Below are 16451 nucleotides of genomic sequence, written 5' to 3' on the forward strand. Positions count from 1 at the left end.
ATAATCTTTGTGAAGACTGGCAAACATTCCTCACAGCATAGGAAGGGTGGAGCTGACCTACAAAGATCTGGTAATCCACTAGAAGGTAACAACCCAGAATTTGGGAATCACTGTCCTCTCCTCTGCTAATTTACTAATGAGAAACTTAGCTTCCTGATGTTCACACAAGCAATCATGCAGTTTATCATCATCTGGTGTAAAATAAAAGAAAACTAAAGATTTTCTTAAGTGGCAGTTAACAGCAGACTGAATGAACTAAGGCATAACTCAGGTTTCTCTGGCACTGCCTTTGGTATTAATCTAATAATGTCACAATAAAGCAGATCGAAGCATATTCTCTAGATTACAGTGTGTCAAAAGCAGTGAGGGGTTTGGATAAAAGCAGGCACCAATGTCAGAAGTGCTTGCAGGAGAAGGAATTGATTTAACAAAACAAATAGATGGTAGATTCCTCCCTGGAAAATATTATAATCTCTTCCTATCATCCAGTCCAATTTCAAATAACACAGGCCACAAAGTATTGTGCCTTTCTCCTTCTGGATGCTATTCCAAATTATTAGTTTTCCCTCATGATAGAACGTATCACTCTAATTTCCCTTAGCTCCAATTGGACCATACTATGTCATTCCTATCCAATTCTTCACTTACGGTTAGTTTCATAGGCTTCTTTGACCATCTTTTGGCTCTCCCTCATACATAAGCTACATTTCATTTTTTTCCATGTGTTTTTATTTTGCAAACATCAAGCCTCCAATTTGAGGAAGAACAGCAGGAGGGGCACATGCATCCAAAAGGATGAGAGAGTTCTTCCTAAGAAAATCAGAGAGAGAGGCTGATTGATGCACAAAGAGCTTGATTTTTGTGAGCTTCGTTAGCCCACACTGCCTTGCAGCTTCATCAGTTGGTATAGTACTTGGGGGGGGGAAGAAAATAAGGAGAAGCAGCAAGTGGCGAATTATTCTGTTTGTGAGGATTTACATTTCAAGCTAGAGTTTGAAACACATTTCATATGGAACTAACCCCTGCACTGAAAAGATGTAATCCTGCCATAAAAATGTCTGGCGATTCTAAAACAAGCTGCCAGTTACCTCAAGTTTGATGCCGATGGTGGACCAATTCCAGAACTGCAGCAGGTTTTTCTATAAATAAAAAATTAATTTTTCTGGTAACTCTTTCAGGCTCTGCAGAAACATCTGCATTTAATAATACATCCACAATGGGTGAGGACTTATCCACTTATCTAATGCTCTGCAGCTTAAGGCTATAGCCCTTATTTATAGCCCTGTCTACTCCTTACATGGGCCTACAGATTCCTAAGAGTAAAGGGGTGGAGGATTGCTTTCACCCAAAAGAAAGGAACAAAGATTGAAATGCAGCTTACTTCCAAGTAAAGAACAATTCACATTGCATGCTGATTGTCTAACCTGTCTCCACTAATAAGTGGGGTAAAGACTTACGTGTGTAAACACATAATGCATATGTGACAGGGACTGAGTTATAGCCAACTGCAGCGTCCCAATTGTATGGACTCTTGCGTTTTAACTGTTGTAGCCTGCTCTGGGACCTTAATAAATTGTAGTACAGTGGTACCTTGGGTTACATATGCTTCAGGTTACAAACTCCACTAACCCAGAAATAGAGCTTCAGGTTAAGAACTTTGCTTAAGGTTGAGAACAGAAATCGTGCTTTAGCGGCGCAGCGGCAGCAGGAGGCCCCATTAGCTAAAGTGGTGCTTCAGGTTAAGATCAGTTTCAGGTTAAGAACGGACCTCCAGAACAAATTAAGTACTTAACCTGAGGTACCACTGTAATATTAATAGGTTTACAGATACTCATATCCTTTTTGGTATTAAGGTGTTCAGCAGGAAACACATAGTGGATATGTAGAACATCCATCCAGCCATGTAATGTCTGAATTGGCCCTGAATTCAGTGAGCAAAGTAAACTTGAGTGAAAGTTCCACAGAACATTAAAAAGTCCCATCAAAAAGCTACTAGGGCTTTCTCTGAATATTTTGCAACTGTTCTTAAATGACAGCATCAATGCCTTGGTTTGTACAGACTTCAGATAATGGAAGAATCTTGATACATTTTCAACCCACATCCACAACAAACTGTTTCTGGTCTAACCTGAAACCAGAAGTAGGCTAAACACATATAAGCTAGTTACAATATTTCAAGACCTATTTAAATGACATAGACCTTGAACTCCTGCAGTAAATTTCTGCTCAGAAGCCCAATGAAGAGTAACAAGACATGCTGTACCATTACCAGTACAACATGCAATGTCATAAGAAGGTGAGTTTCTTCCATTCTGAACACCATGATCCTTTTTATTACCCTTCTCAAGCTCTAATCAAGAACAAGTTTGCAAAGGTTTACAAAATATATATCCCCAAGTGCATGAGAGTTTTTGTCTTGCTTGCAATTCTGACTTTATAATCACATGGTTACACTAAAAAATTCAGTTGTCAAAAGGTCTGCTTTTATTGGCATTTTATCTTGTATCATTTTGTGTAAGCTGCTTATATTTTTTATGAAGCTACATATTAATAATGATAAATAAAGAAATCTACCATGGATATAAAGTTAATCCCAGATGACATGTGCATTGCCTCTAACCTATTGTGGTTTTCAGTTCTTGGGATTTCCTACCTTAACCCATGAATCTGAAAACTTGCCCAATTGGGACTAGTAACACCTAGGACTGTTCTTACAAAATAATAAATGTCTTCATTCAATAGTTATGCTCATTGCTCAATGTTTGGAAATCACACAAATTATTGCAAACACACTGTCATCAACGAGTCTTAAGTATCCATTAAAGTTTTCAATCAAATTCCAGATTCAATATGACACCAGAAATGGCACACAATAAAATCATGGCATGCTTGATAACAACAAAATATGGTAAAGGGCTATTTACCTATGTTCTAACATGGCTCCCAGTGCTTAATAATGCCTGGTCTAGAATCCTAGATGACTTAGATTAACATCATCATTCAACTCAAGAGTGGAATTAACTCTATCTCATTCAAAATCATCCATGCATTGAAAGAGAGAGGATCAAATGCATGCTTCAACTTGCAGCATAAGCTGTCATATTTTGTCTCAACATCTGGCATTGCTTAAGTTTCTTATTCCATATGTAAGCAGTGCTAATAAATCACTGCTTTGGGAGTTCACATTTGAAGAATGCCACTACTGAGATCTTCCCCCAAGCAATCCAAAGTAGCAGAGAAAAAATTTCAGCAATGTCTTTAACAAAATCCCTCAAAATCAGAACATTATTGAATTATTAGTCAACACTGTATCTAAGTAGCCTGACTCTACCTCATCTTTAACTGTGTGCTTTAGGACTTCATCCCATGGAACTCTTAGCTCTGTTTCCCTTTAATCACAAAATGGAAGTAAATTTTGCTGCCTTGATTTATCCATCTATTTTAGGTAATGAGTCCATAGGCTAGCAACATTCATGGAAAACAGATCTATTAGCCACAATGGCTATTTGGAACATACATGTTTGGGGTTGCTTGTCTGAAACCTGAAAGAACATGCTCAGGAGGCATACCTTTGCCACCACAACTCTTCCTGGCAGCCACTATCTCACCCAACCCACCCAGCCCCTGAATGAGGACATGGGTGCACAGAAATCTTTCTAACAGAAACACCACACATCATGTAGTGTCACCCTGGTGAACCTTTAAAGGAACAAATGGCAGCTGTTTGTGGAGGGATGTCTCCCATTTCACCGCCCACAGGTGGAGCAGCATTTCATCTCAATCATAACTCATAAACAATATTTTTAACAATTTAGATTTTAAAACCATGGGCCTTAAGTATTTTTTTTAAAAAAACCCACAGATCATATATTTTAAAAAGTTTTCAACCACCATCTAAAAATGCAACTGTTTTTCAAAGGAAGGAAAATTAGCCATCAAGAAGGCTCTGCCTCTTGTTGCTCCCGGCCTGATCACACTATAGGACAAAAACCATAGCCTTCAATGGCAATCAGGAAGGCCAGGTCACAATTTGTGTACTTATCAAAACATAATTGCTCTGAAATATGCTTAGGGACAATGCATTACCCAGAAAAGCCCTCTGCTAAAAACCTTAGTCTACTCACAGGGAGTCTGGCTACTTCCACTGCAGGAAACAGAGTCAAGAAAAACTCTCTGGGATAGCCTCAAATGACTTTTATAATCTTAATTACTGGTCCCTCCGTGCTCTATTTTACCTGGCTCATCTATTGCAGCACTGTACCTTATTCAAGTAGCTTAATGTGAAGGGAACATCCTATGCTCTCACCTCATGGCTTCTCACTCTCATCTCATATAAAGTAACAGAAACTCCACATCATTAACCAAGGTAACAGATGAATGAACTGACAAAATGCAGGAGAATGGCAACAGCAGAGGAAAAATAGGTCTGTTTGGAAAGCCCCTGAAGCCAAAGCAATGAACCACCACTGTGGAAGCTGTGGCTTTTCCAATAAATACAAAAATTACTCCAAGGATGAGTGGAGAAGCGCCAACTAAGCCAACATTTATAGTACTCCCAACAGTGAAGTATTTATGAGCTATCTACAAAAGACATGGTCTGTTAGCAGAAAAGCAGACAGCAGCTGCAAATCATATTGTTGACAATCATCTTATTGTTTTCCAGGTTTCCTTACAAGAAACTGGTAGGGTTCTTGCACAGAAGTTGATTCTACCATTAGCCACCATGGCACATTAATCTGAACACAGCAAAAACATCTATTTCAGTATTCTATTAAAAGTGGCTGCACATGCTTTGAATTGTTTGTCCTAAGACAAAACGACATTTTAGAACTATAGTACTTTTCTGTCCTCGCAAATAAAGGAGATAGCAAAAATGTTCCGGAAAATGTATGCATAGGATCGTTATTACAATGGAGTTAGCTGGAGATTTGGAATTGGTGTAATCCAGATTCTCTTATATTATTCAGCAATTAGAAAGAGATTCTTAACAAATGGTAAGTATGTACAATAAAACATAGCTATAATGATCGGCAAAGCTCAAGTCTCCAAGCAAGTGCTAGTTCTGACATCCTTTTCCTGTTCTCAATTAGCTTTGCTCCATTGTTCTCTATATTGACTTCCAGGTACACAATCCCACTTTCCACTGCCAACATCATCTCATCCAACACCTTCCTTAGGCTTTCATCACCTCTAACCTTTCTTTTCTTGCCTTCTTTACTTGGCTCAGCAGCTGACCCTACCACAGATGCATTCGCCTTGGCCACTCCTTCCTCTACACTTAAATTTTCTACTTCCTCCAACTTTCCTTCCCTGGCTGCTTTACAGTCAGCTATCTTCATAATTACAACAGATGGCAATTGCTTGCATAAAAATACAATACATTGGCCACAATGCTTGTCTGGGGTTTGCCCCAGAGGAGGATGCACCCAATGGTTTCAGGGCCCAAAGTCATGTGTCATCACCGCATGCAAGTAGGAGTCAGATGTGATATATTGACTCAACTAAATATACAGTATTACGTAAGTATTATTTAGCAAAACTGAAATGAATATGCATGAATAGATGTGTGGGATTCCACTAATGAGTCCCATCAGAAGCCCTGTCCCAGGACGTCTGCTTGCACAACTCTCTTCCCGTTTCCTTCTGCGAAAAATTATATTGGGTGGTTCCAGAGAACCCCCAGAGCAGCACACAGGGGGAGGAGAGGAGGGTTCGTTCCATTTGGCAAACCCAAATGCTTGCCCTGATGGAAATATCACCATAATGCAATGCTGAATTACTCTCAAATAAGGATAGCAACATCAAGATGTTGAGGTGTAGCTAACTAAGCTTCCACTATGTATATTTAGAGATTAGGCTGGAACACATTGAGATGGAAAAATATTCAAATTTAGTCCTTAACTGTGCAAACGTTTCATCTGTACTTGCATACACCAATGTGTCAGTGCCAATTTAAGGCATACACATGTAACCCTAAACCTGCATATGGAACAAAGAAGATCTGAGAATTTGTACAGAGATTAACTGTACAGATTGCACACTTGCCATCCTTCAACTTCAAGGAACACACGCCTCTCCTATCCTGGTTATACCTCTGCTGCAACTTGTGGTTGCTGCTGGGAATGCCTAATTCCCTGTCCATCTAATGCAACTAACGTTGTCATTAGACAGGTGAGCCAAGTTTGTTTACTGAACCAGGAAGATCTAGGATCAAATGCCTGCTTTGTCATGAAGCTCACTGGGTAATCTTGGGCAAGTCACCATTATCTCAGCCTAACTTACCTCACAGGCTATAATGAAGTTAAAATGAGATACTCTCCCCAGGCATGACAACTTGTCTGCTTGCTGGAAAAATAGGGTACAAATCTTATAAAAGAAATAAATCTTGCTGTTCAATGTCACTACTGATGTAAGACAACTCATGACACTCCACTTGAGAGGTGTGCAGTTTTAGATATTAAAGCACTCAGGTACCACTTTAAAAATACTTCTCATACAATTGTGCCCTGCAAATTAAAAACACTTGTTTTATTTTATATGGAATGGCAAAAAGTTAGAATTTCCTGAAACAGAAGGCAAATAGAGAAATCCTATTTTTTCCAAAGGTGTATAGGATCTTTTTACCTCTCATGTTCTCACATTTCTACAGTTATCCTGCAGTGACTGCTGTAGAATCAAGTGTTGTATATAATATTAAAAGGCACAGGAGTTCAATTGTTCCCAAATAGGGCTTGCTTGGTCTTTATCACAGAATTGTGTCCCTTCAGAATACCAGATTTTTCAGAATTGAGTTGCAAGAAGGTTGTTGGAGGGAAATGCATTTCTTCATAATGGACACATAGGTGCAAGACATTAAAAAATGCTCTTTTGTGTTTTTAGCAGAAGTCTCAGATGGAATTATAGCAAAAGGTTACTTTTTGGTAAACTGTCATGATAAATCATTACACTGCAGGCAACATCTATCTTCCTTTTTAAGCATTACAGAGCTCTTGGCAGTATGTCATTTATTTATGCAATCCGTTGAACAGGTGGAACATTTATACTATCCTTTGACCAACCCTGAAAAGAAAGTAGGGCTGAGCAAAATCTGTGCCTATATTTCTGCAGCATTTCCCACTTTGTGTTTCCAGCTAGCTGCTGGATTCTCCCCCATTAAAAAGCAATTGTGCAAACTGGTGTGCAACATCGCGTGATACCAGGTCACGAGAGTTACTGACTAGCTATGTCAATTGTCTATGGGAACACACATTGGAATACTTTGCCCATTCAGAGAAGGGCAAAGCTGTCAGACATTAGACTAAGAATGCCTTTAACCAAAATTAACCTGTGAATTACTGGAGAATATATACCAGGCATTAGAAATTTATAATGCTTAAATGTGGATGACAAAAATTGCATGCCTGCACTATCTTATGACATATTTAAATTTGTGAAATAAAGTAGCATTAGTTCCAAGTGAAACTTGAGGAGCTGCCCAGGGCACCTGCAATTTTCCACACATATTTTCTATGAAATTTCTAAAAGAATGTTTGCAGGTTAGGTCCTTCAGTACAAGCTATTTCCAAGCATCAACACAGCAAATAATCCAGGAACTACTTTCAGTGCTTATCAAATCAGTTCAGGAATCTGTCCGGAAAATTATGATATGCTCAAGTATTCATTTCAGGAAAAGCCTCTGGCACAGGAAAAGAGATTATTGAAGAACAACAGCAGGTTTGTGTTGCAAAACCCACTAGGACAAAAAAATAAATAAAAAATCACCAGAAGCAACTCAAGAAAGAAACTAATAAGCTGTTGTGTTATGCTGTAAAATTGGGGTTCTTCTGTCCCTTTTTGGAATGGATAGTTTAATCACAATGTCCCTGTTGAAATGTTGTTATGTTTAAATTAAAAAATATCTTTACTAAAGATCAAATAAATTTTGCAAGATTTCAAGCTCTACAAAGTTCTTCAGTAGGCATAAAGATCTTGAGCTCCTAGTGTAACATGGTGGCTAAGACTGCTATATGAACCAAAGGTTTCCCCAATTAAATCTCATCTTGCCATGGACTCTGCTGGTGGCTTTTGATAAGCTGTCATCTTTTAGTCTGTGACATGAGGTTGGCAATTTAGCATTTACAGGCAATTTAGTATTTACAGGCAACCCAGGGTATTTACAGGCAACTCTCAGGGTGGCTCAAAACAAGAAAGGTAATGTTTTACAACAATAAAAGCATGTATACAGCATTTGCAGTGCATAAAAACGACTTAAAGCTAAGACATAATAAAAGACCTAGGGAAATAAATAGGCCTTTGCCTGGAACCAAATAACAGCAAGATTCACACCAATGAGCCTCTCTAGGGAGAGTATTCCACAGACAGGGTGCCATCACTGAACTTATGCACCTCATAGCCTCCTGCTGCATCACAACCAATGAGGGTACATATTGAAGAGTCGACCAAAGAGGGGCTGTTATTGTACAATCAGGGTTCTCTGCCTATGTAGCTACTAAAACAAACTACAGATCACGCCTCAATGCAGAGCCAGATATTTGGTTGCAGCTGTCCCAAATTTAACCAGTGATAGCCACATTGTGCAAATCAAAACAGTCCCATACCTCTCATTAGAATCTAAGTTCCCAAGCTATGCTTTATCGTTCTTTTTCGATGCCAAGTGACATTTTTGGTTTTGCAACTGTAAAAAAAAAGTTTTAACTAGCATATATATGTAACATATTGTTGATTTACAATACCTGCTTTGAATTTGTTCTCAAATTGTTTGCCTTACTCTATGTTTTTTGTTATTGTTTTTTGTTTATGTAGTTAAGTAAGTTCCTTATTTCTCTGAAATTAGTGGGGAAAGCAACATTTTGAATGAAGTGAAACTTGATGTTTAACATGCCCAAATGTACCCTCCATCATCAATACTACTGTCATTCGGTTCAGTGCCTATGTAGGTGCTAGGTGAAATATTTTGAGAAAACAATATTTAAGTTCCATTTTTAATGACTTTCAATGGGGAAAAATAAGTTTGGATCAAAATTTTGCTATATGATAAAACATCAACTAACAACTCTGTGACTTTAAAAGTTTGGGAACTGCTGTTGTACACAGGTTGCATTTAAAGCGCAGCTGAAGCATGTCTTCTCTCAAAGTGCTTAGTGGGTCCCTATAGTGGGCCTGCTATAAGCCCGTGCCATAATACTGGTTCTCTTGCAACATCTGTTGGTGTCCTATAAGAACATTAAGGTGAGGATGTTTTAAGTGCACTGAGAAATTGTTTACTAGTGGGTCTGGTAACCCAGCTTTTTGCATTTGTGCAGCCCAGACAGGCACACTAATTATTTGACAGCAAGGGCTATATACTAGATTTCGTACTCATTAGAATTTTTCTGTTTTTCCTATGCAGGAATCAAAAACGTCTCACAGTTGCATAAATGAGACAATGGTTCCTTAAAGTACCCCCTCTCCAGAAAATTAAAATTAAACTAAGCAAACTTATAAATAAATGAATGGCAAATGAATTTTAGGCTGGAAAAAAGAACCAGGTTCATCATCTTCATACCTCCTCATACAGCCAAGCTACTGTCTTTCTCCTGAGACATGGCAGAGACAACATGCAGCCCTAATATCAAGCACAGGTTCAGAGCAGTGTAAGGTTTCCCATTTCCTGATACACTTCAAAAGAATGCCTGTATTGCAAAGATAGCTTTGTTCTGGTTAGCATCAAGTTCTCAACAGCCTACTGATTTAGAGGGAGTTAAAGCTATCAGCCATGCCAGAGAGCACAAACATAGATCAGAATGCCTCTATTTCCAATGTTCAGCTGCGTGTTTGTGTAACCAACAAAACATAACCCACAAGCAAGAAGAAGGTACCGTCAAGCTTCAGGGCACATCAAGGTTTTCAAAAGTACAAAAACCTTTAGGAAAAATAGCTAATAGTGATCTCAGTTCTAATAGTGATCTCACTTCGCCAAGTGGTGATGACTGGGAACAGAACACCAATTGATCATTAACGGAGAAAATAGAAAACTTTGTAGCAGTCTGCACTTGTAAATTCTAAAGAATGGTGCTTTTTCACAGGCCCATTCTAAAGCGATATTACACACAAACAAACAAAAATTATTCTGCTGATTTAAAGACTCTTCCAAAATGCTTTACCTGGAATATAGTCAGAGTATCAGACCCAGCTCTCGCTTCTAGACACTATGGATTAGTGGTCATTTTCTTAGCTTTTTTTTTTTTTTGCAGTACTTCCCTTGAAACTACAAGGTTTAAATTTCTCTTTCCTCGGACAGAATGCACATTGTCTATACAGTAATCTTTTAAAAATCCACTAGAGTTGCAATTTCTATTGGGCATTGGTCTGCTGCCCACTCAAAGCTTTTTTAAAAAGATACACAGTATTTTGTTCTTCACCTCTACTTCAGTTGCCCTGGATTTATGAGGTCACTTTCTTTAACTTCTGCATTTTTCTTCTCTTTCAAGTTCTACTTCCATGCAAATTATTTTGTCATATACTGCAGTGTTTCCCAAACGTTTTTGGGCAACGGCACACCTGTTTACTGAAAAAAAATCTCGCGGCACACCACCATTAAAGCCCCGCCCCGTGACGTCAGCGCGCAGCGTCACGCCGGGAGGGACGCACAAAAGTGAAAGTTTTTTCCCTCCCCCTTGCTGGGGAACCTCCAAGCTTTGGGGGTGGGAGGAGGCAGCAGAGCGAGGGACTGAGGGACGGCGGCAACTGAGGCGGCGGCGGCTGAGGCAGAGCTGGGAAGGGGGTTTCCAGGGGACACGGCAGCTCCTCGAAAGGCTTCTCTCAGCTGCGCTCAATCCGCCTCGGAGAGGATTTCCCCTCCGGTCCCATGCGTTCGTTTGGGGCATCGCTCCGGCTGCTCCCTCTCCCGCCGCGCAGGAGCGATGCCTCTCTCTGGCTCTCCCTCCGCGCAGGCTGAGGGAGGGAGGGAGGGGCGCGTGTGACCCGTCTCTGCTGGGAGACCAAACCCAGCGAGGCAGAGTCGCGCGGAGGCGCCCAGGCAGCGCTGCCGGCTGCGAGGAGGAGCGCCAGGCAGCAGCAGGAGGCGCGGCCTCTCCTCGCCGCCGCCGCCCCGCCTCTCGCCGCCCGACTCGCCCGCCTCCCTCCAGGCATCTCGCGGCACACGAGGCAACGTCTCACGGCACACTCGTGTGCCGCGGAACACCGGTTGGGAAACACTGATATACTGTACACTGGGAAAAATAACAGAGATCTGATTCTGTGGGATTTTTATCAGGTTTTTCAAAAATGAGAATATAAGATCTTTACAATATCAACTTTATATCCTGCCTTGGAGTCTCAAAATGTTTGTTCTTTCTGATAACATAAATTCCAGTACGGAAGAGTTCTTTGAAGAAAATCTCCTGTCTAGCCATTTTTGCTTTAGCCCAAGTAGAATTTAATATTTATATTGTGTGATTAAGCCAAGTATCAGTAACCATCCATCAAAGGATCTGCTCCTTATTTTTCTGATAGAAAACTTTATATAGCTATAGGTACCGTAACAGCTGCACTTCAGTAAATGCTATCAATCAAATTAAAAACAAACTTGGTCAAATGTGGCAATCCCAAGTCAAAATCCCACATTAGACATAGTCACACCTGGTCTTTCCATACAGGCAGAGTAAGCAAATAGCATACAGAGAGCAAGTTATTTTTTTTTTTTTAATTTCTCCATATAAACAGAAATCCAACAGAGCAAGCAAAGATCTGGGCTTGAAGCCTTTGTGCTGATTTGTTACAGCAGATCCCATCTGCATTATACATTTGAAGCATTATTAGACCACTTTAAGTAGTCAAAGATATCTAACCTTACTCAAGAGTTAGCGAGGGCTACCAAACAATGGAGCTAGTGGAAAACTCCTCCCCCCCCCATTTAAAGTAATTTCCCCCTCCCATTTTGAGCACTGGATGACACAATGTTTGGTAGGTCCCTCCCCACACAACCATATGAAGAGGTGTTTGTAGGGAATTCAGGAAGCTGCAGAAGGGGGAAGGACGAAAATCCACTGCATGAGCTTGCCTTCTATTTGCACAGCTCTGGATACAACCCAGTGTTTTATGGACTTACTGTTTTAAAATTCTTAGCAGCCCTGAGAAGTTTTACCTGAAGAACAGCAATCATCAAATAAATAAAAGTAAATATGGAAAACCCCAGACCTCCATTCAATAAAATGGAAACAAAATATTTGGAAGATATTCCATTAATGTCAAATGGGACTAATTTCCAAATACTTATCAGAGGAGTGAATCCAATAGGCCATTGTACAAGCGAAACAACTTCCGCTCACAAAGCAGAACAGGTTGGGGAACTTCTACAGCTGATGGGGGGGGGTGAATAGGGGCATATAGAGAGTAGAAAAGGAAGTTAGGTTGTGCTGGTGAAAGTCATTGGGCTCCTACAATGATTTGGTTGGATACAACACAGTTTGAGCTAGTATTTTAGCAGGAAATAACAGCTGCAGCTTGCTTGAAAAGCAAAGTGTTGATGGAAATTGCCCCCCCCCCTGAAATTAGAATATATTTTATTCAGCCTTTCTGAAACATAATTCTGGACTAAATACTCTTCTTAAAGATTGCTCTTAGTCTTCAAGTGTAGAAGCATCTGTGGCAAACTGAAACAGGGCACATTTATTAACAGTAGAACCTGCCAAAGTATAGCCCAGGTGAAATGCATGCAACTAGAGCTCTTCGTTGAAATATATACCCCATTCAAGTGGTCCGCAGCCAGTTATTAAAAAGGACTTCTCTGTTTTTGCTGCTGCAATATTGAAAGAGATGTTGTTTTGAACAGCACATACACAGTGTTATGTCTTGGACAATTTAGGCTACAAAGGTGTGGTTGCAAAACCTACTGAAACAAAAAAATCCAAAATGTAAAATAATGACGCCATCTCTACATATCATGGACAGGTTGTGTAACTTTTATAGGGAATATCATCAGTGGGAAAAGCTGCATTGCTAGCAGTTTCAGACGGGTTATTTTAAAACAAATTTAAGTTGGCCTCTGATTAGCCATGAAGTTCACTGGATGACACTGGACCAGTCACTGTCTGAACCTACATGTTTTCAGTCTACAAAAGCAGAGAATGAAACTTGTATAGTAGTAAATTACCCATGATGACAAATCCTCATATGGCAAAATATGCTGGTACATATATTTCCAAAGAACAGGAATGCAAACCATAATACTCAGTGTTAGGATCAGCTGACAGTCACATGTGGGCAAACAGTAGTGTAGTAGTTATCACTGTGGACTCTAGCTAGGAATACCCTGTCTGAGCCTAACCTACCTCAAATGCTTATTATAGTGTAGGTAATGCACATTTGTGGATGCCACCTTGAGCTCAATGGAAGAAGGATGGGATACAAACGTAAACATTAAAGTACCATATAGTAAACAGCCTACTATTTCACATACTGGTGGGGCTCATTTTGAGCTGCTCATAACAGATTGTAGACAATCATATTATTTTTTACACATATATTTAATTCAAGGAAGAGACACCTTTAGGTCATTTGAGATTCTGCACCAAAGGCTCTTGCCAGGTAAATGATTAATTCAGAATGGCTGCTTTCCAATTTCTCAAGTGCACAACACTGGTGAATGGTACTCCTGCTGAGTACTTTTTTCCTGCTGTGAACATGTTCCTCCATGTTCCTGAGTTCAACGTGGGATGCTTTCTTGTCCTCCTTTGCCCCAAGCACCCACCCAGAAAGCTTGTCTTACCTTTCCTTCAAACCTGGCTGTGCTTCCAAGTGGCACCCGGATATTCCTTGGAGGTAAAGTAAACGCCGGTGCTTCTGTTGGAGCAGGAGACTTTAGAGAGGAGTGGTCCAGGGTCAAGGTGGCTTTGGAGATCCTAGTAGTCGTTACCAGTTTCACATCCCCCATGTTAAGAGCTTTAAAAGCAGATGAAAAACAAGGAAGTACAAATGCCAGTTATTATTTCTATAGGGACACTGTCAAACCACAGAGAAAATTAAATTAAATACCCAAGTCTTATTTATTTCAGAGGGAGAAGCAAGTAGGATGAAAGCTGAAAACAGGCAATTGTTTCTCAGAACACTGAAGTGTTAAATCTCTTTCATCCAAATCAGTGCAAATTAAACGTGCTCAACTTTTGCAGGATTATGCCCATTAAGAAGACATTAAACCTATAGGAAAAGGACACCGTTGCTCTGGAAACCCCTTGGCTGCAAGAACAATGAGAATTTTTTTTAAAGAAACCGAACACATAAAATAATTGATCCCTCCTTGTGTGTGAAAAACTGGAGGAATAACCAAGCTAAAGCAACTATGAAATAATAACCACAAGAGCTTAAAGGGAAAAGGGTGGAAGGGAATCCAGCAACCTGAAAACTACTTGCATCAGTAATAAATAAATACAATCGTCTAGACGAAAAGTGTGGTTTTAAAGATGGACTGTCTCCATTTATATGGCTTTTCCAGGACAGGACAGACAAGAATTAACTGTACTATAAACAATTTTGCAACAGCAAGCCTCACAATGGGGAAGGGAAATGAACCAAAAGCCTAGAATTATGCCTACAGTAGTTGTGCCTTTTCTTTTCACTGATTATACAAACTGATTTCACAAAATGTGATGGCAAATCATCAGGAAAGGAGTTTCAGAAACAACTATGCAGCTGCATTTGGAAAGCTCCAGATTATTTTTTCTCTGTGATTTTTAATGTCTGCTAGGTCAAAGTCATAGTGATCCCATACCAGCCACTGAATCCCCTTATAAATCTCCACACAACCAAATACAGCTTTTGCCTTGCTGTGGCACCACTCGTCAACAATATGAATTCTAGACCCCACTGAACCTTGCTCTGACTTGCTTTTTATTCTTGTTGCTCTCAGTCTCATTCAGTCCCTGCATCTACTTGTTGGTCCCTGAAGTGTCTTGCAGCAGCTATTTCCAAATTTTAGTAATGCAATTCTTAAATCCTGCACTGACTTCAAGGCTCTCTTGCCTTTTGCAAGCAGGGGAATCTAGGACTACTAGAAGAACAGCTGCTAAAATAATTTTTTGATGAAGATTTTCTCCACAGTAAGAGCAGGAGGAATCTCTTTTTAAAAAGGAAAACAGAGGTTAAAATGTTTAAAACATGCAATACCACACAAATTAAGCTTTTTGGCCACCTGGGTAACTAAGCAGCTGGATACAGTATCTACATGCCAGCAAAGCAGACACACCAATGGAACTTTCTTTTTATATTCAGGTATGTAATGGCCACTGCCCCAAACGCCTCTAACAATTTCTTTCATGATTCTCAGAGTGGATTAAAGATTACTCCCTCTTCACAAGGAATCTGGGAACTGTAGCTCTGTGAGGGGGATAGGGGCCGCAGCACCATTAACAAACTTCAGTTCCCAGGATTCTTTGGTGGAAACCATAACTTTTAAAAAATGGCATCAGTGTTTTAAATATATGGTGTGTGAATGTGGCCTTATCCAGGCGACACCGGGTATACTGAACGTCAACATCAAGGATGGGGGCCAAATCAAGCCCCCTGAGGCCTATCTAGCCTTCAGAGCTCTCCCCAGGCCACCTCCCCCTCAAGCCCTGCCTTGTTCCAGTGTGTTTTTGCCTAACTCAAATGTGTCCTTGAACTCTGATAACTCTGCTTGCTTGCTTGCTTGCTTGCTTGCTTGGAAGTTAGAAGGAGATGTGTAACAGTATACAGATTAGCTTACTGTACAAATTTAACATTTATGTTCATTGCTTCATCCAATTTTGGCCCTTTGAAGGTTTCCCACAAGGGAATGGGAACCTCGAGCTGAAAAATGTTTTCTACCTTAGTACTAACGTCATTAAAAAGGGTAAGCGATGAATTTTTAATGGACAAGACTTACGTAACGATTAAAAGAAAAGGTAGGGGTCTTTGGCATGCTACATGTCCAATAGTTTCAGAAATGTATGTGAAACAGCAAGCAACACCTCTGTCCTCACCTGCTGACATTTATAAGGCAATAACCACGAACACAAAAAATAATCATCAACAATTTTGTGCAGTTCTAGGCAATTATCAATTTATTAGGGAAAGGACAAAAGCACTAGTTCACAGGGAGGAAAAATGTGGACCTTAAGTCAAGAAATTAATTTCCCTTCTTGTTTTTCCAGTAAAATAAAAGTCTGAGATCACAGTTGGATCCCATTCATGAGGCTGTCCCAAGAAAAGTAGACAATCCACTTTGATTTTTTCACACATATAATTGTTTTCAAAAGTCACAGTACAATTACTAAACATTACCTAGTCTATTCTGCCCTGTGCAGTCACAAAACCTAGAGAACCTTGCAGCTGAGCAATCAGAGCCTCTGTTCCCCCCTATCTGAATGTGCACAACTATAGCTCCAATGCTTTTCTCCAAGCTATTGCATGCCTTGTCATGAGGAATGCCAGGAGCTCCACAACCATAGGTTATT

At 40.0% G+C, this 16451-nt stretch overlaps 1 protein-coding gene across 4 annotated transcripts in view; it reads right to left on the reverse strand.

The window, feature by feature from the left end:
• MYLK (myosin light chain kinase) overlaps positions 1-16451 on the reverse strand; it is a 184857-nt gene that overhangs the window by 127748 nt on the left and 40658 nt on the right. For all 4 annotated transcript variants that reach the window (XM_081924640.1, XM_081924641.1, XM_081924638.1 and 1 more), the window contains one exon: positions 13748-13920. In XM_081924640.1, coding sequence (XP_081780766.1) covers positions 13748-13912 — 165 coding nt within the window. In that variant the 5' untranslated portion in view covers positions 13913-13920. Of the gene's footprint in view, positions 1-13747; positions 13921-16451 lie in introns of those variants that run through there.

This window comes from Podarcis melisellensis (assembly GCF_964234715.1).
Source record: "Podarcis melisellensis genome assembly, chromosome: 1".
NCBI lineage: Eukaryota > Metazoa > Chordata > Lepidosauria > Squamata > Lacertidae > Podarcis > Podarcis melisellensis.